We start from the raw sequence: 21,253 nt of genomic DNA on the forward strand, positions 1-21,253 counted from the left end.
GTAGGTACTGTTGTAGTTTTCACTTTTACGGTAGAGGGAATTGATGCTTAGAAAGGAAAATAAGCCCTCAAGTTCACACACCCAGTTTGTTGGTGCTGCACGTGTGACTCAGGGTCCCATGCCTTTGGCCCCAAGGCAGCAACGTCTGCTGTCTACACATACCCTGAACGCCATCATGGGTGGCAGGACCATGTGCAGTGGGATGGGTCGGGTCCACAGGCCACGACTGAATGGGAAGACTAATTGGCCCTGGTACTTACAGTTTAGTAAGCTTGTACAGTCCTCGGAAAGCATAGACAGATACGGATCTAATCTTATTGTTTTGCAGGCACCTGTGAAAATGATTATTAAAGGGAAAACATGAGGAAAAGGAGTTTCAGTTTTGCAAGAATGAAAAGAGTTTTGTAGATGGATGGTGGTGATGGTGGTGCAAAAATGCCAGTGTGCTTAATGCCTCTGAATGTACACTTAAAAATGGTTAAGATGGTACATTTTATGTCCTGTGTATTTTACCACAACATCTTGTAATAACCTATAATGGAAGAGAATGTAAAAAAAAGAATACATATGTTTATATATACGTATAATTGAATCATTTTGCTATACATCTGAAACTAACACAACATTGTTACTTCAAAACTATACTTCACAACCATACTTCAGTAAATTTTTTTTTGAAAAAAAAAAGACGAAATGTCAAGAATTCTTTAAAATTAAAAAAGGTAAACAGGACAAAATAGTGAAGCTGGATATATTTCATTTTGTTTCTTCATTAAGTTCATAGATTACTGGGTTGGTTTTTATTTAGAACTTGTAGTTATAAATTTAGACATATGATGCCTAAAATTTAACATTTGAATTTTCAACGACTGAAACTTCAGTTTTAGGGTCTAGCAAGGTACTTACTAATCAAAGAGGCCTAGAAGCCTTTTTAACATTCTGATATTTCCTGCTGTAATTCTATAAACGTGATAGTATTCAGCACAGCCCTGGCAACACTACAAGCCTGTGACATTACTAAGACCCCAAACCATATGCCATGTTCATCACAGATTGGCCAAGCAAGTCAACTTGGATCGTATTTATTTGATACCCAAGTTTTGCTCCAAAAAGTGTTTGAGAAAATATATCAAATGTACGTACCACAGAAGAGAAACAGAAATACAAAAATCAGGTCTAGAAGACTATAAATGAGCTTGGAAGGCCAAGCAAGGATGCTGGCTGCAGAGTTCACTGAGGTCATGCTGAAGGTTGGGCCTGGAATTAACAGGAGGTCAGAGGAAACAGAACCTGGAGCACAAGCCCTTGCATGCCATGTACCCAGTTAAGCTCCACACATTCATAAGCACCGGCTCCAGGTTGTAGCAAGGAGGAAGGAAGGATTTTAAGCCTGACTTCTTTCCTTCTTCTGATGAGGGTCACCATTGTCCTGGTGTGAGTGCGTGCGAAGTCGCTTCAGTCGAGTCTGACTCCTTGCGACCCCATGGACTGTGGCCCACCAGGCTCCTCTGTCCCTGGGATTCTCCAGGCAAGAACACTGGCGTGGGTTGCCATGTCCTCCTACAGGGGATCCTCCCAACCCAGGGTTTGAACCTATATCTCTCATGTCTCTTGCATTGACAGATTGGGTTCATTACCACTAGCGCCGCCTGGGAAGCCACATATTTCCTGGAGGTAGAATCAAAGGATACCTCTAGCCACCAATGACAACTTTTTTTGTAATTAAGCTATTTTGATCTATAGCTTGGAACAAATTGGTGGTTCAAGAATTGAAATTCATTGTATAAAAATGCCAACATACTGAATTCTGGTATTTAGAGTTGACGTCCTGACTCCTTTTAAACCATGTGAACACAAGGTGGTGCTACAGATCAGAAAAATTCTTTCTGCTCCAGAAACAGGAAGAAAGTGTCCTCTTGAAGTTTGTGTATCAGGCTTAAACTTGAAAACCTCTTCTTTCTTGATTGATTGATATCTAGAATATTGTTCTGAAAAGTCTTTTATTGGAATTCAGTTTCCTGGTGTGAAAACTTTTTCTTCAGATAATCTGAGCTTTGAGAACATTTCATCAAACAAAATGGATAATTTTTCTTCTGATTCTGTTCTATTATCTTAAAGAAAAAGTACAGATATGTGATATCTATATACCAGGGTTCTATAGTGTGAACACAAACCCAAAACCAATGTAGATGTGAAAATGAAACCAGGAACTCTGACATGTTTTCTACATAGTGTAATGAAGGCACGGAATACTTAAACCTAGCAGTTTAAGCCTATGACAATATAATTCAGCCACAAAACTGACCTAAATATCAGGCAACCATCACCAGGGCCATTACAGATTTTGAGAGTACGTAGGGTAATCTTAGACCAACATGTCAGCTAAAACTCAGTGAGGTAGATGTGAACATGGAATTAATTCTACAAAGCAACATGCTTGGAGGTTTCAAACCACAAGAACTTGCTATCTCAGGTAGAGACTGGACTTGCAAACATATGGAAGAAAAATTTCCCTGTCTAAGCATGAGGGCAGACCTGGTAAAGGGTACTAACATCTTTCTCTAAGATTGACATTGAGGTGAGAGAGCAAAGCCTCTTGAATGTCTTCACTTGGGTGAGGGGCAAGAGAATTGAGAGAATTCTCAATACACATTGAGAATTCACAGTAAGAGAATTCACAGTACACATACTTTGGTTTCTTTAGGGATAAATATCTGAGAGTTTGCTAGGGTGGCTTCTAGAAGCAGTCAGAAAAACAATGTTACCTGGTAGTCTCCAGCTAACAGTTAAATACTTCGGCAAAGAGGGGTTAGACTTAAGCAGAGGTGTAGTGTTAGTCTCTGCAGAAGTGGGAAGAAACAGATATGCCAAAAAACATTAGTCAATTTAATACTAAGAATTACAATTTTTTCTTACAGAGTCTGAAGACCATGGTACTTTTTGAAGACATTAGGAGGAAGCTTTCTTATTAAGTTCCGCTTGAGTGACCTGAAATAAATGTAAATTTTGGATTTTAAAGTTCTTTACTTTTAATAACAGTATGAACAATTATAAACTCTATTTACTTTAAGACTAGCTTTCACGAAACACTTTGCTTCATAACGTCACTCTTGTATTCATATCATTTAAAATTTTTTAAAAAGAGACTTTTGTTTGAGAGATATTTTAATTAATTAGTGTTTTATTAAGATACAGCTGATTTACAATATTATATTAGTTTCAGGTATACAACATAGAAATACAAAATATTTATAGATTATACTGCATTTATAGTTATTAGAAAATATTGGCTATATTCCTGTGATGTAGCTCATTTATTTTATTCACAGCAGTTTGTAGCTCTTAATCCCCATTTTACCCTACCCCCTTTCCTCTCCCCGGTAACTACTAGCATGGTTTCTATAGATATGAGTCTTTTTGTTTTGTTATATTTGGTAATCTGTTTTATTTTTTAGATTCCACGTATAAGTGAAAACATAAAGTATTTTGTGTTTAAAGTCTTTTTCTGACTTATTTCACTAAGCATAATACCCTCGAGGACCATCCATTTTGTTGCTAATGGTAAATTTCATTCTTTTTTATGGTGGAGAAGTATTCCATTATATATATGTACCACATCTTCTTTATCCATTCCTCTGTCAATGGACAGTTAGGTTGCTTCCAAGTCCAAAATAGTGTTTGCCAGCAGCAGGGTCCGCTTGGTAGAATGAGCTCCCAGAATGGCTGCCCCTGTCTCTATGTTCCCAGAGTGAACTCTAGTGCCTCTTGCCTCTTTAGGAGGTTCTCCAAGATCATCAGGTGAGACTAATTCAGGTTCCTTTCAAATTACTGCTTCTGCCCTGGGTCCCTGCACAGGTACGTTTTCGCATGCACCACTTAGGAGTGGAGTCTCTATTTCCCACTGCCCTCTGGGACTCCTGAAAGTAAGCTCTGATGGCCTTCAAAGACCAGGGTTCTTGGAACTTGTCTTCTTGGTACAGGATTCCCGAATTGAGGAGCCTGATGTGTGGTTTGGACCCCTTGGTCCCTTTAGGAGAATCTCTACAATTGCAATTGTTCTGCCATTTTTGGGTCATCCCCTGGGGTTATGGGTCTTGATTATACAAAGTTTCTGCTCTTACTTCCCTTCTTGTTGTAGTTACTCCTTTCTGACTTTCGTTGTAGACGGTCTTTCCTGGTAGGTTCCAGTCTTTTTCACAGATGGTTCTTCTGCAGATAGTGATGGTTTTGGTGTGCCCATGAGAGGCGGTGAGCTCAGGGTCTTACCATCCTTCGGTCTTGGGGATTACTTCTCGTCATAGTACCAATTGAACTAGGACTAACTGTTGATTTTGAATTATTAGAGAGAGTTTTCTTAAACTTAAGTTACAACATTGTAATTCTGACAAAACCTTGAAACAATAAAACTGGAAAAATAATCTTCAGTTATGTTCTTTTCTATTTTCATTTATCAAACAGAAAGCATCTCAGTTTTTGAGTGACAATAAGGGTAGTGTTGTTTAAAGCATATTCAAGAACCTAATATTATATTCCTCAATATTTCAATTTTCACATTCCACTACCTTTGCTTCCTTTAATAATTATTTATAAAGGAAACTGTCCATTGGTCCATACAGTTGAACCATCTTTATTTAAGAAGTAATCCCAATGAAATTTCTAATATGATGTATAAAAAAGATTTCCACTTGTATTACAGTTTATAAGCAGCTTGACATAGGCCAGGTACACATAATTGTGGTTGTGTTGACGTTTAATTCTTTAAGCAATATAATATGGTAGGAACAAAATAAAACAAGCAAAAAATCCCAACCATTGAAGCTGGCGGTCCCAGGCATGAAACATACACAATCTTTCCATGTCAGTTTCTTTAACAGTGAAATAATGTATTTGGACTACATGACCTCTAATAATATGGTGCCACTGTTGTTACTGTACTTGTCTATTATGATGGAGCAGATGGTCATTAAGAAATGAGCAATATACCTCATTGACGGGAGTTTGATCTGGTGTGGGACAAACATTTGGAAACAATGGTCATCATAAAGAACTCAGTGAAGAGACAGCTTCATACAAAAGACATGAATAGTGTTACTTGTGTTGGTGTGGACCAGTATTGCCTGAACTTGATAATGAATCCTTCTTAAAGAAAAATAGCTTCTCAGACTCTTGAGAACACATTTTTGGGAGCTAATTGGAGAAAAAACTATTCTAGAATATAGAAAACTATGTATTCTCAACACAAGCGTTATCAGAAAATTAAGAAAATAATTTCTTAAGGAGTGAAAAAAATCTTACTTTTTTAATAGATAAAGAATTAGTATATGTAAATATACACAGTATATCTGAAGTATTAAAACATCACAGATGAGAACAAAAATGCCTCAGGAAGGGAGGCAATAAAGAAAAGAAAAAAGGTTAAGAAAAACCGTTCTAAACTATACATATCCATCATTTAGTGATTTTTTTTAAAAAATGACTGAATGTCAAAGGTTGATTAACTAGTAACCTTCTCTTGAAATCACTCTTAGCTGTTGGGTTATCATCAAATGTTCTTTCATTCCTTATATCAGCTAATTGAAAATCCCTTTTCTACTAAGAGTTCTCACTTGGCTTAGAGCTTCAATTCTGGTTTATATCCTGTTTAAATGTTTGTGTTGTGTAAAGATTAACTGCTAAATGTTTGGGTTTAATTTAAAGTTACTGATGAAAGTTTAGTGTGCTTCCAAAAGTGTGTTCATTCATTCATTTTCTCAACAAACCTGGGTTGAATGCCTTCCATTGTACTTTGGAAAAAAGATAATATCCCTGTCCTGGATAAGCTTATACTCTATTTGGATGACAAATAACATACTTTATTAAATAAAGATTCTTCTTTGGATAATAGCTCAGGACTATTTTTTATTGCAATGATTTACTTGTAAATTCAACTCACAAACACTGTTTAGAGCTTATTGTACTTGCTATGGACTTGGAAGTTATAAAGAAAAACCACATTGTAGGGCCCCCATGGGCTTATGGTATTCTCCTTTTTCTGGTGGCGATTAGGACCTCAACCACTACAGCATGAGGGAGAACATTTGATACACTTAAAGGAGATACAAATGAGGTTCTACGAGAGAACCCAAGAGGAAGAAGCTAATTGCTCCTAAGAGAGAGGATGACTCTAGAAGGAGGGGCAGATCCTTTAAGGACTCCTGAATAATGTTTCTTAAGAAGTTAAGGTTTTAATTAATAGTGCCTAGAACTTATAGACTACTTCTTTCTAATGATGCAGAATATTTCACAAGTAGCATTCTCTGTATTTTTATAATACCCTACTGAGATAAAAAGAGGTAGGTGTTAATTCTCTCACTTTACAGGATGGACCAAAATACTTTTTAATATAGTAGAGTCTTGTATTTTAAACCTTAATATTAATGAAATGTTATAGACATGAATTCCTGAGCTTGACTCCTACATTTCCAAGTGCCTGATGGCAATTTCCATGGAGTGATCTTTAATCTACCATTGAAAAAACAACTAAATTGAAGTTCTAATCTTCCCCACTAACTGTCACCAAGTCTCCCCTATCACCCTGTTACTCAGGACAGAAGCCTTGGAGTCACCCGGAATCCCTTCTCTCTTGCCTTCTGTACCCAATCATTCATGAAGATCAGATTCCATTCTAGACGCAGATGTAAAGAATGTGTGAACATGTGAGTGCGGGGAAATTGGGAGTGACATAGACACACTACCATGTATAAAATAAATAACTAGTGGGAAGCTGCTGTGTAGCCCAGGGAACTCGACTTGGTGCTATGTGATGACCTAGAAGGCTAGGATGGGGAGAGGGAGGGAGGCTCCCGAGGGAGGGGATATATGTATACATATAACTGATTCACTTTATTGTATAGCAGAAACTAACACAAAACTATGGGCTTTCCAGGTGGTGCTAGTGGTAAAGAACCTGCCCGCCAATGCAGGTTAGAGGTAAGACATGCCGGTTCCATCCCTGGGTCGAGAAGGTCCCCTAGAGAAGGGAATGGCAATTCACTCCAGTATTCTTGCCTGGAGAATCCCATGGACAGAGGAACCTGGCAGGCTACGGTTCATAGGGTTGCACAGAGTCAGACATGACTGGAATCCTTAGCACACAGCACACGACATAACACTGTAAAGCAACAATGCCTCAATTTTAAAAATACAATATTGTAAAGTAATTAACCTCCAATTAAAATAAATAAATTTATATTAAAAAAAGGTCTGATTCCAATTTTTTCTTTATATCAAGGGTTGGAAATTGGCAGCTCATAGGTCTGTATACATCTCTTTATGAACGTCTATATGTTTGGATGCATGTGTACATGTATTTTGAGCCAGGATAGCCTTTTCTAAGTTGAATTAGAATGCCTTCAGGGACACTTACACTTTCTTCTTAGTCACTGCTCTATCCACTTCCATTCCTCCAGCCCTCTTCCTCTTTTTCCTTTTACAAAAATTAATTAAACTGTTGAAAAATATATTCAAATTCTACTTGTGGGAAAACAAAAGATGAGATTAGCAACATGAGGGTATTCATTGATTTGGATTTGCTAGCATTTCCATACAAGCAGAATTAGTGATAACTTTTTCCTTTAAAACTAGAAGAAACTCATCATAAATTTTTATACCTAGGTGTTCTAGTCATAATTTAAATCACAGAAACTCTCCACAGGACCTCAGACATTTTTTTGAGGGGGATATTTTTTTTCTGGCAGGACTAATTACTATGAAAATAGCTATGATGAGTCTAGGGTGAGATTGAATGCTGTCCTTAGTATATGGGAAAATGTCACCTCTTTTGGAAAACAGATCTTTGTGGCTTAACCTGTCCAGTGTTCTCAGCTCATTGACAAATTGGGTAAGCTCCCCAGATTCTGTTAATTTGATTATACCATTGTGTACGGGAACACTGAGCTGGAGTTCTTCCCTGTTCCTTGAATATGTCAAGCATATAAGTTGTAGTGTTATGTGGTTTGGGTTGAAAAGGGCAGGACTTGCCAACATTTGTTACCTTAATAATTGCTCATATCTCATCCACATATACACAAAAGTCAGAGCTGTAAGACACTAAAACACCTGTATGAAAACAAAAAACTCAGGAGAAATATTGGATTAAAATGTCTATCCTTTGCTAAATTCTTTTAAAAATTCAGCCAAATGTGTGTGTTTGTGTTGCTGAAGTTTGTTGAATTCAAATTAGGACTGGATCAATAAGTTGTTTATTATGAGGATAATTTTCTTTTACATGGCTAAGTATGAGTTATTTAGGGAAAAAATGAACATCAAGTCTCTGGGTCAATGTGACTCAGAAGAGTTAGATTTTAAATGTGAAATGATGGAATATTTTATCCAGTTTATTTTGTTGTTGTTCAGTAGCCCAGTCGTGTTCGACTCTTTACAACTCCATGGACTGCAGCATGCCAGGCCTCCCTGTCCCTCACCATCTCCCAGAGTTTGCCCAAGTTCATGTTCATTGCATTGGTGATGCCATCCAGCCATCTCATCATCTGATGCCCCCTTCTCTTTCTGCACTCAATCTTTCCCGGCATCGGGACTTTTCCAACAAGTCGTCTGTTTTCATCAGATGACCAAAATACTGGAGCTTCAGCTTCAGCCTTTGTCCTTTCAGTGAATATTCAAGGTTGATCTCCCTTAAGATTGACTGGTTTGATCTCCTTGCTGTCCAGGGGACTTTCAGGAGTCTTCTCCAGCACTGCAGTTCAAAGACATCAAAAATTCTTTGGCGTTCTGCCTTCTTTATGGTCCAACTCCCACAGTCATACGTGACCACTGGGAAGACCTTAGCCTTGATATATGGACCTTTGTTGGCAGAGTACTGTCTCTGCTTTCCAACATATTGTCTAGATTTGTCATCACTTTCCTGTCAAGAAGCAATAGTCCTCTGATTTCATGGCTGCAGTCACCATCTGCAGTGATTTGGGAGCTCAGGAAGAGGAAATCTGTCGCTACCTCCACCCTTTCCCCTTCTATTTGCCATGAAGTAATGGGGTTGCATGCCAATTTATTTTACTTGCTTTATATTTTTATTTATATATGAGTGTATTAAAATTTACTTCTAATAATTAAAAAATTGACTCTTTTAATGTGTCAATTCTGGTGTTAAAGCTTTATATAATAGTTTGATTGTAGCTTTTTTTCTTTAGTAGCACATACACTTGATGGCAACTTTTGTTTAGATACAACATAGTGATACTAAATACTTCATAAGATTGTTATGAGGGACTGAATAAATGAGTACAGAGAATAACTTAGAGTAGGATCTATAATTTAATAAATACAAATAAATATCAGCAATCATTATAATGACCAAGGAACAATGATATCTTGAATGACAATGCATTATCACTAATGATGATTACGCCTTAATTATGATACCGTTTTACAGGTGTTATACTGGCTGTCAGAATGAAAACTTTTTTTCTACTTACATAAAAGTCACATTTGAAGAAACTGATGGAACAGCTCGTAAATTGATCTCATCACACTCGAGCTCTAAACCTTGGCAAATACATTGCAGGGGTGCAGACCCGACCACTGAATAAAGAGGATATAGCAAGGAGAGGGGATGGTGAGGGACCAGAACAGGAGGGGAATGAAAAGAAAGAAACAAACTGTGAGAAAATCATACCCAAAAGTGTGTTGTGTCTTATGTAAGCAATTTGTGCAAAGCTTTAAATTAAGGTTCCAAAAGTTTGGTTTAAACATTAAAATGATATTAGGACCTTAAGATAGGGAAACATACACATTTAACAGCCCAAGCATTAAAAAAAGTAGCAACTTGCCTTTCTCTATTTGTTGGAAAATGAAGTCATGTGCTCTTATTTTATCCTTGGAGACTAGCTATGTCTAAAGGTGACACAACAGTGTGTGATGGGCTTTAATGTTCATTTCAAAGCTCCTACTTAAGAATAAAGTGTTCCTTTTAATGGAATACTAAGCTGTTTTTAACTAGCAAGAAAAAGAACTTGACTATGAACTATAGTGCTGGTAGATTTTCTTATTAAATTCAGGAACTCTTCAAAGGACTTCTTTTGATTTATATAGGACTGCAAGGATGCCTACTGCTTCTGTTAAGGAATTGAACATTTTTTATGCATAGCTATTCTGTTCTCACTGGTTGGAGTTGGAAAGAGAGGGAAAATGGGATGTATGCCTTCGGCTACCTTGTGGGCTCCCGATATTGCTAAGGTTTATTAGAGATTTGGGGTGGTGTGTTCATATAGCTAAATGGGAGTATTATTCAGTGTCACAGATATTGTCCGATCCCTGACTTGATGAAGAATGGATGATGCCTCATCAAGAGCAATGGGGCATGTTCTCTTTTACATTTACTTTGAAACCCTGCACTTAGAGCAGAGCTTATAGACTTGAATACCTACAGAAGCAGGCAAAGCAGGTACCGATCACATCTTGGAGTCCCTGTGGGACAGCTTCTCCCAACTGTTGCCCTGTTACCACAGGAACATGTGTGGCCAAGTCAACCAACTTCCCCAAAGAAGCCAGAAAGACAAACTTTTTATATAATTACCTACTTAAAAACAGTAATACTTAAAAACATTTAAATCATTATAGGACTGACAAAACTTCTTGTGAGAACTTTCTGTTTGAAGACCTTTAGTCTAGAACCTTTACAGGAAAGTTTCTGGAGAGTGGAAAAGCATCTTCATGGCAAAGAAGACATTCTGGTGGGAAAGATGGTGGATGATGGTGGGAAATTTGCACAGTGAGCTCCAGCCTTGGAAACAGCCAGATATTCCTTTGCTCAGATATGTGGCCATGGTATGTTTTCTGTCTCCTTCCAAACAACTCTGCAGATTCCCTACAGAATCCTGAGAGCTTACGATCATAATTTAGGTTTTGTGTGTTTTGTCAGCAGAGTCTGTGCCAAGAAGTTTTGAACAGTCTTATGGTTGTAAGTGACCATTTTGGCAATGGATCTCTAAAAATTAATTCTATCTAAATTCCTGTGCTAATGTGTGTATTGTTAGGAGGGGACAGGGAGCTTTTGGAGGGGAGATGAAGGGCCTGAGAAGTTGGTACAAAGGATAAAAATAGAAGGTGGAGAAGATAGCATTAATCTGGTGTTTTTTTTTTCTATTTTTATAGGCTGAGTTAAGATTGATAATTCATATGTGTTGATAAGGAAAGTGAAAAAAATAGCACCTAAATATCCTACCAGGAAAGAAGGATGAAGCAAATTATGTCACTTAAAAGTTTATGGTATTTTGAAAGATTTATAATATGAATACCTGACTATGCTAAAATGCTACCTGAAAATATGACAAGAATGGATTGCACTGAAAGTTTCTAGTATACTAAAATAAAAAGAAAGATGAGTCATGAACCAGCAAGTTAATGCTGGTGGCTTCTGAGTGGTGAAATTATGGCTCAATAAATAATTTTTTCCAAATCTCTATACTTTCCATATTCCTCAAATTTAAACTTTATGAATATATTTGTTATGATGGATATGTTTTCTGTGATATTTTTCTTGAGAGGTGACTTTATAAACATGCGTTCCTCACATTCATCCAGTCATAAAGTATTATAAGCCAGTTAAATTTCTCAGTTAAGTTTCCAATAAATACTTATTATAATAAAATTGAATAAAGTGATACAGTAGGAACCTTAATTTAAATTTCACCCCCTAATTTTACAGTATGCTTTACATTTAAATTTTACACTGGTTTTAAGTTTGAAAGAAGATACTGAATTTTAAATTACCACCCCACCCCTATCTTTATTGAAAATTCTAATTAAAAATTATATGTTTGCTCATTTCTAAGAACAAATAAAAAATTGCCTTTGTACTTTTTGAAGCATCTCTCTTTGTGTAGCTGCATTTCTCTTATGTAAGAATACTTAGGGAACATTTCTCCCAGAGCTCATCATCTGGCAAAAAATTTATTTCTCTTGCTGACTTGATCTGTTTTCCCCATTTGTTTGTTTTTGCTTTACAGACCAAACTATGAAAGTTATGCAACCCATTATTTTTCCTCTTTGACCTAATGACTACAAAATTAAGAACTAGGTAGTAACTTTTCTTATATAATTTTCCTTCTCTATTCCTTATCCCATTTACCATGGAATTTTTGCCTCTTATGTCATGTTAATGGGTTAAGTCTGTTCATAGCCATATTTATTTTTATTGAAAATTGCCTAAATCCTTTTGGGAATAATGTAAAATATAAACAGATTCAATTAAAATTTAAGAAATGAAAAGGATATAGAATGAATCAAAAGAGAAAATATATAAATGATATTTTGAGGCTATATGGCTTAATCCATTAGTTTTACGCTTGATATTAGTAGTCAAATTATACCTGTTAACTTTTTCCTTTTCCAAAAGCTTTCAGCTTTTTCACGATCAAGTAATTTGATCTCTCTCTATATATATTTTGGCCGCACCATGCAGCCTGCAAGATCTTGGTTTCTTAACCATAGATTAGTTCCCTAACCCTAATCGAACCTATCCTCCCTGAAGTGCAGGTACAGAGTCTTAGACACTGAACCACCAAGGGAGTTCCATGGTTTCCATATTTTGACAAGAAGACAACAAGTGGTTGAGATAGAGACTCCTGAGTGACCTGTGAGATTAACAGGAGGGATTACATCCACTCAAAGTGGGGATTGTTAGCAGTTTTTATGAGTTTTCTTTGAGCAGTAAAGGCAAAACATATTTTTTAAAAATTAAAAAGCTGCACTTTACAATTTTTGGTAGAACATAAAGTGGAAAATCGTAAAGGACTCTTTTCCCTAAGCCCTTCCTTTTAACCAAGGTTTGGAAAGCTATGATTGAAATTACAACTTTAAGGCACACATTTACATGTGAATAATTTATCAGAATAAACCCAATTTATTAAAAAAAATTATGTATATGGATCTTCCTGATTTTAGAAATTATAGAGTTTATCCTCAATGTTATACCCTCCTACAATCCTTTCCATGGTTTTTGTAAGTTTTTGTTATGTGACCAAATGTAGGGTATAACAAATAAGGCTTTTTTGGTAGCTGTAAAATATGACATAGACCCCAGAAGCTTTTTCACTTACAAATGTTAAAATCCCAACAGCTTCTCTGCTCTTCTTTCCATTTCCTTTAAATTGGAGTTGCTTTTATATCAGAGTTTACAGTGACTGTGAAAAGGGGACATGTAAAATAGGAGCCCCAATGCACTGACGTTAATTTTGTTCACATCAATACCTAGCATGATTTAGTCCTGTTGCACTTATGATCCCTGAGTCATTGAAAAATAAAATTTTCAATTTCAGGTAGTATGTCTAATAGAAAATTATTATTTTGCGAATAGAAAACTGCAATTAACTTTATAAAAATATTAAAAACACGTTGTATACAGAATTGTAAATTAAAAAAAAACAAAACACATTGTATCCAACTTTTAAGAACATGGTATCTTACTATAAGCCCAAGACAAGCATACTCAGCCCTTCTAACTACTTACAGCATTCAGATGTTTCTGCCACAATACTGGGATACAAGGAAGTCATTTTATAGTTATTGCCATAATATCTGTCAAATTGTGTAGACCATCCGTTGATGTCTCCTAAAATAAAGATCAGAGAATAGAAAGGTTCAAGAATAAAAATATTCTGGAGTGTTGGGGAAAACAGGCTTTTTCTTTTTAAGATAATTTAATGACCTTTTGGAAACAGAATCTAAAAAAGTAGATATATATGTATATGTATAGATATAAATATGGATGGCATCACCGACTTGATGATCATGGGTTTGGGTGGACTCCGGGCATTGGTGATGGACAGGGAGGCCTGGCGTGCTGCGGTTCATGGGGTTGCAAAGAGTCTGACACGACTGAGCAACTGAACTGAACTGATACATACACATATCCAGGGCTTCCCTGGTGACTCAGATGGTAAAGAATTTGCCGTGTACACAACTAAATTGCTTTGCTGTGCAGCATAAACTAATGAGACATTGTAAATCAACTACACTCCAATAAAGATTAATTTAAAAAAGAAATGAGTGATCGACAAACAGAGAAAGAGCATCTCGGAGCTTGTCAACAAGGAGAATTTCTGGCCCCTCACCTAGAGATCCTGATTTCACAGGTCCCCTAATCGGTGGTTTCAATAGGCACTAGAGGTGATTCTTCACCAAGCAGTGTTTGAGCCACACATTTTTAACTTAATATTGGAGTAAAGTTGAATTGCAACGTTGTGTTAGATTCAGGTGCACAGCAAAGTGATTCAGTTATACATATACATGTATCTTTCCCTTTTCAAATTCTTTTCCCATTTAGGTTTTTACGGAGTATTGAACAGTTTCACGTGCTGTAAGTCCTTGTGAATTATCTCTTTTAAATATAACTGTAACAAACAGTACTTTACATGTACTGAAACACAGCACACAGTTCTTAGCATCTTCATTTTAACTTCCCTCAGTCTCTTCAATCATGTTAGACTGATGTTGGAGATGGACGGCCATAGTTGTTAAATAGAAAAAGAAAAAATAACATGACCAGCATGATCTTGTTCTTTTTTTAAGGCACTGCAGTATCATGGGTAGTGTTGAGTGATTATCCTCTGAATGCTTACATATTTTCTCATCCATTTTTTCTGATTTTGATATGAAACTCTTGTCTCATTAAAAAAAAAGAGACCAAAAATAGTAAAAAAAAAAAAAAAATCTTCATTTGGTGGGAGGGAAAAAATAATTTTTCCTCATGAAATTCCTCATGAACTTGTAATTATTTTTGAACCAGAGACCATGAGGCCAGTCATGAGATGGAAAAGAAGTGAGCTGGGGTGCAGGAGCAGCTTCTCTGTACCATCTGCAGAGGGTACCAGCCTTATCCCATTGCAGGTTGGGGATGGGTTTTAACGGGATCCTTCCCAAATGTACCAAGCTTTTTTCAGGACGCTGTTGGGACTCTTTAAGGATGCATAAACATAAATAAGAGACCCAAGTTCAATCTCTGAATGGGAGAAAGGAATGGTTATCCACTCCAGTATTTTTGCCTGGAGAATTCCATGGACAGAGGAGCCTGGGGTTGCAAAGAGTCAGACATGACTGAGGGGCTAACACTAACTTTCAAACATATAGACAGGTGATAGAAGCGATAAAAGTTTATCTTATGTAAGTTAGGATTAAATTTAAGTCTGGCATCTATTTTGTAAGTTATTTCTGCTGCGTATGTATAATTCAAACCTGAGATTGAGTCCAGATAGTACAACTTTGCCTGGATTTGGTGAACCTAACCTCATCCATGGTTTTCCTTCTAATCAGAAGACTTCCAAATTACATTTCCAGCCTGCACTTTATCTTGTGTAACATGGAGCCTGCTCACTACAAGCACCTAGAACACAACATTCACCAAATGGAACTCATCATCTTTCTCCATATAATCTTGCTATTTCTCCTAAATTTTCTGGATTGGTGAATGGTCTGCTCAAATCAGAAAAATTTTTGAATGTGCTATTAAATATAATTTGTACAATTTTCCTCCATCTCCAGGTTGTTTTCTTATTTTCCATGGCTCATTAACTCTTTCATGAAGATTACATTTGGGAAAGGAAAGGTATTTTAACATAAGTGTTTGTATGCTTGTAAAATCAGGCTTCCTTTTAAAGTTTCACTAAAAATAAATTGGAAAGAAGAGATGCTATTTAAAGATTGTATTTATAGCTGTTTCCATCCTTTAGAATTATTTATTAGTTTGAACATTTCTTTATTATGAAGGATTTCAAAATAAACATAAGTAGCAAGGTAGTATAATGATATCCCAATGATATTTTTATGATATCTCAATGATATCATTATGATATCTCAGAAGGAGACGATTGATGGACCTCAAGTTTACCATCTGCAGACATCAGCTTGAGACTCCAACTGAGTGCCAGTAATTGGATAGACAAAAGATACACCCCAGAAACAGCAAATCCCAGCTTCTGAACAACCAGGAACCAGGTCAAAGTGCCAAGCTGACCCTTGACATGGTGAGCAGAGTAACAGGAGGAAGGGAAGGAAACTTGAAAGACTGAGTTTGTTCAGGTGAGTAGAGATGGCAGCTTGTTGCGACTGTGAAGATTTAATGCATCCTTTTTTTTTTTTTTTGCTCTCCCACCATTCAGTTTAGAATGCTTTCTCATTCTTCAGAAGCTGGTAACTTAGTTCTATATTTTCCAGACTCCAAGTAGTTCAGTTCTTACAGATATATTTCTACCAGTGGGATGCACTCATGCGACACTGGAAGTTTGTAGACTCCATCTTGTGCGCACCTGTTGCAGGTGGAACAGTTACCATGGTCCCAGCTTCCTGGGTAAAGAGCTGATGAGCCATAGTGGATGCTTCTTAATCTTGGGCTTGAAAGTATAGTAGAGTTTTCCCCACTCCTGCTTCTATATTCTTTATAATGATTCTATAAACACATTCTTCTCTGTGTGAAACCTCTTTTTTTTCTTAAGCCTCCCAAACCCCAGAGTGGTTTCTGTTTTCTCCTTCCAGAAGGGGTTGCAGATAACAATCTCAAGGATAATAACATTGGATTGGTTATCTGACCTGAATGGTTTTGAAGATAACAACAGTCCTATTACTATCAGAAAATTGTACTCTCATGGTCTATGGCACACTGTGACAAAAAATGTTGTTTAAATGATCACTTATGGCTTCCTGGACTATGTGCCTCTTTAAAAGATAAACTCTGGCAAAGCAGTTGCTATGGTAACTCATCAGAATGAAAATGAGAAATGTCAAGTGTTGTGGAATGAAATGACTATGAGGATAGCCCTGGAGAGATTAAAGAGAGAAAATGACAATCTCAGGGTATGACGTCATCAGCTCAAGAAGGTTCAGAGAACCAGGGAGCTGCCATAACTACCCTAAGATAATCTTTTATCTTTTGGGACCTTAGGACTCAGATAGGACTCAAATCTAATGGGTTGCTAAGGTTACAACATTAGCTGAATTCACATTTTGTCCTTTCTTTTATTTATTTATTTATTTTTTATTGCTCTGGGTCTTTGTTGCTGTGCACAGGTTTTTTTCTAGTTGTGGTGTGTGAGCTTCTCATTGCAGTGGCTTCCCTCATTGCAGAGCACACACTGTAGGGCGTGTGGCCTTCAGTAATTATGGCACATGGGCTTAGAAGTCGTGGTTCTCTGGTTCTAGAGCAGAAGCTCAATATTTGATTCATGGGTTTAGCTTCTCTGTGGCATGTGGGACCTTCCCAGATCAGGGATCAAACTCATGGCTCCTGCGTTGGCAGGCGGATTCTTTACCACTGAGCCACAAAGGAAGCCCTTGTCCTATCTTTAAAGTGAACACTAGGACTCTGATTTGAAAAGAGAGGGACGCTGGGAATTGTAGTGAGACATTTGAACATGTTCAATTGAATTTGCAGTCCCCTAAAATCCTCATCCCACTGAACCTCCCTGGACAGCATAAGCAGCTGCCTTCCCCTGTCTGATAAGGTTACTTGTTTGTTGGAGGCTTGCTAGTTACTTTCAGTTCAGTTCAGTCACTTAGTTTTGTCTGACTCTTTGGACCCCATGGACTGCAGCACACCAGGCTTCCCTGTCCATCACCAACTCCTGGAGCTTGCTCAAATTCCTGTCCATCAAGTCGGTGATGCCATCCAACCATCTCATCCTCTGTCGTCGCATCTCCTCTTGCCTTCAATCTTTCCCAGCATCAGGGTCTTTTCCAATGAGTCAGTTCTTTGCATCAGGTGGCCAAAGTATTGGAGTTTCAGCTTCAGCATCAGTCCTTCCAGTGAATATTTAGGACTGATCTCCTTTAGGATGGATTGGTTGGATCTTCTTGTAGTCCAAGGGATTCTCAAGAGTCTTCTCCAACACCACAGTTCAAAAGCATCAATTCTTCAGCACTTTATAGTCCAACTCTCACATCCATATATGACTACTGGAAAAATCATAGCCTTGACTAGATGGACCTTTGTTGGCAAAGTAATGTCTCTGCTTTTTAATATTCTGTCTAGGTTGATCACAGCATTTCTTCCAAGGAGCAAGCATCTTTTAATTTCATGGCTGCTGTCACTATCTGCAGTGATTTTGGAGCCCCACCCCAAATAAAGTCTCTCAGTTTCCATTGTTTCCCCATCTATTTCCCATGGAGTGATGGGACTGGATGCCATGATTTTAGTTTTCTGACTGTTAAATTTTAAGCCAACTTTTTCACTCTTCTATTTCACTTTCATCAAGAGACTCTTTAGTTCCTCTTCACTTTCTGCCATAGGAGTGGTGTCATCTGCATATCTGAGGTTATTGATATTTCTCCAGGAAATCTTGATTCCAGCTTGTGTTTCATCCAGTCTGGCATTTCATATGATGTACTCTGCATATAAGTTAAATAAGTAGGGTGACAATATACAGCCTTGACATACTCCATTCTCTATTTTGAACCAGTTTGTTGTTCCATGTCCTGTTTTAACTGTTGCTTCTTGACCTGCATACAGATTCCTCAGGAGGCAGGTCAGGTGGTCTGGTATTCCTATCTCCTGAACAATTTTCCACAGTTTGTTGTGATCCACACAAAGGTTTTGGTAGTCAATAAAGCAGAAGTAGATGTTTTTTTGGAACTCTCTTGCTTTTTTGATGATTAAACGGATGTTGGCAATTTGATCTCTGGTTCCCCTGCCTTTTCTAAATCCAGTTCGATCATCTGGAAGTTCTTGTTTGAAATATTGTTGAAGCCTGGCTTGGAGGATTTTGAGCATTGCTTTAGTAGCATGTGAGATGAGTGTAATTGTGTGGTAGTTTGAACATTCTTTGGCAGTGCCTTTACTTGAGGAAAATAACTTGCCAGCTTTCCTCAGGCCCCTTTATGACCATGCTTCCTTGTCTTCCAATTTACAGCCCATCCCAGTAGACATGCAGCAGTTGGAGCTAGGAAGAGAAGATTGACATCATAGAAGATCTTGCTCTTTGATAATGGCAGGAAGCTAGGGAATTTGTGTGAGCACAGTTTCTGAGAGCACTGCACCAGGAGGAGGGACTCTAGCTGGGGCAAAGTGGGTTAATATGGGTTGCTGAATTCAGTCTGCTAGCTCAAGCTAGAGTTTGCAGATTGTTGATTGAAATCTGAATTCAATGTTGTCTTGGGCGAAATAAAGTTGAGCAATGGATGTGTGTGGATGACAAGCCACTGAAGGGATAGAGTATGAGGGACATGACCGTTGCATTGCAGGGCTGGAATAGACCTGTAGCGGATACTGCAGATTGACCCTCTCAACCTCCATTTGACAATAGCTTTCACTGGTGTGTTTTTGCAGAGCAAGGTCTGAAAAGCTTATAGCATTTTACATCTCCATTACAGCCAGAATTTGGGGTGCACTCACACATATTTTGGGCTTCCCTAGTAGCTCAGTTGGTAAAGTGTCTGCCTTCAAGGTGGGAGACCTGGGTTCTATCCCTAGGTTGGGAAGATCCCCTGGAGAAGGGAAAGGCTACCCATTCCTGTATTCTGGCCTGGAGAATTCTATGGAATGCATAGTCCATGGGGTTGCAAAGAGTCAGACACAACTGAGCGACTTTCACTTTCACACCTAGTTTGGTTGGTAGAAGAGAGGTAGTAGTCATTTTCCTGCTTTTCTGTCTAAACAGAGATGTAGTGTTAAGAAGTGGTGGTAGCTGTGGCAGGGCATTGGGGATGTGACCAGGTGTGTCTCCATCTCTGGATAGGAGCATTGGTGCTGTGCTCTTGGATTCAGTGGCTATTTAGGGGCTATCATAGGGGCTTTGCTGATGCCTACGTTTCCAGCCTGTCTGAGAATTCTGTAAGCATCTAATTTCTGTTTGACATACCTTGAGTTTCTTGTATGAGACCTTGATAGATATAGAGACTGATTTAATTATTGAATTAAAACATGGTTTAAGTGGCACTGGATATTTAACCATTTGGGGGAACTCAGGTGGAATCTCATGAGTAAGAACAGAACAGTGATTTTTTTTTTCTGAACCGATGCACTTCAGGGTGGTTTGGTTCAGTGGGCTCCCTGCAGGAATGGTGGGGATAATTTCCAGCATCTTACTGCATCGCCCATGTGGGTTCTGGGGAGGGGGTCAGGAGCCTTGCAGAATGCTCTGCTCTACTGCACTCCAGAAATGTCTGTTTCTTTCCTTGGTTGTCCGGTTTTGAAGTCTACGGCATTGGGTTGTTGCCCTTTCCTGAGTTAGCTGCGTATGATTTTTTAGGCAAGTTTTTACTTTTAAAAACTGAGTTTGTGTCTTTAGATACAAGAAAGGATGATACTGTGAGAAATTTAAATTCTCTGATTTTTTAACAGAGAAATTGAATATTAGCACTTAACACTGACAGAACTGGCATTTAGCAAGTATGTACTTTTATTTTATTACTGTATTACTACTGTATTACTACTTTTATTTTATTCTCATAGTATCTCTATTTGGTCATTATTGCCAGCTCCACTTACAGATGGAAAAACTGATTCTGAGAAGTTTAAGTGATCTAAGAAAAAGAATTATTAAAACTAACTGAAGGATTAAAATAATAAAATTATTGTAATCATTTCTAAGCCCCAAATATGACTTAGTCAGTTTATATTCTTCTTACAGAAATTTCAGCTTTTATACCACATTGCCTTGAAATATGTAACTGTTGCTGTTACCTATTGTTCTCTTGCCTGTTTCACTTCCATTCTACAGGCTCTTACATCAGCACTGTGTGGATTATACAAAAATTCATTTCAATGTCAATCAGAAGCTATTATTAAATAGCATTTAAGTTCATCATTACTGTTAGCCATGGAATCAATGGAAGTATTGTGAATCCTTAAGGTATAACTGGGTTTCCCAGGCTGTGCTGGCGGTAAAGAACCTGCCTGTCAGTGCAAGTTAGACGTAAGAGACGTGAAATCGATCCCTGGTTCAGGAAGATCCCCTGCAGGAGGGCACAGCAACGCACTCCAGTATTCTTGCCTGGAGAATTCCATGGACAGAGGAGCCTGGTGGGCTATTGTCCATGGGGTTGCACAGAGTTTCGACATAACTTAAGTGACTAAGCATGCATGCAAGGTATAACTAAAAAAATTTTTAAAGTAGATTAATTTTCATACTGTGGCGTTGGAGAAGACTCTTGGAGAAGACTCTTGAGAGTCCCTTGGACTGCAGGGAGATCCAACCAGTCCATTGTAAAAGAGATCAGTCCTGGGTGTTCACTGGAAGGACTGATGCTGAAGCTGAAACTCCAATCCTTT

At 37.7% G+C, this 21,253-nt stretch overlaps 1 protein-coding gene across 1 annotated transcript in view; it reads right to left on the reverse strand.

Annotated features, from left to right (window-relative positions):
• The window catches only part of RXFP1 (relaxin family peptide receptor 1), a 121,568-nt gene that overhangs the window by 49,035 nt on the left and 51,280 nt on the right, over nucleotides 1-21,253 (reverse strand). Inside the window, exons 3-6 of the mRNA XM_040251659.1 lie at nucleotides 13,505-13,606; nucleotides 9,471-9,576; nucleotides 2,917-2,988; nucleotides 261-332 (exon numbers count right to left, since the gene is read on the reverse strand). Of these exons, the coding sequence (XP_040107593.1) occupies nucleotides 261-332; nucleotides 2,917-2,988; nucleotides 9,471-9,576; nucleotides 13,505-13,606 (352 nt within the window). The remainder of the gene's footprint in view (nucleotides 1-260; nucleotides 333-2,916; nucleotides 2,989-9,470; nucleotides 9,577-13,504; nucleotides 13,607-21,253) is intronic.

This window comes from Oryx dammah, unplaced genomic scaffold (genome assembly GCF_014754425.2).
Source record: "Oryx dammah isolate SB20612 unplaced genomic scaffold, SCBI_Odam_1.1 HiC_scaffold_12, whole genome shotgun sequence".
Classification (NCBI taxonomy): Eukaryota; Metazoa; Chordata; class Mammalia; order Artiodactyla; family Bovidae; genus Oryx; species Oryx dammah.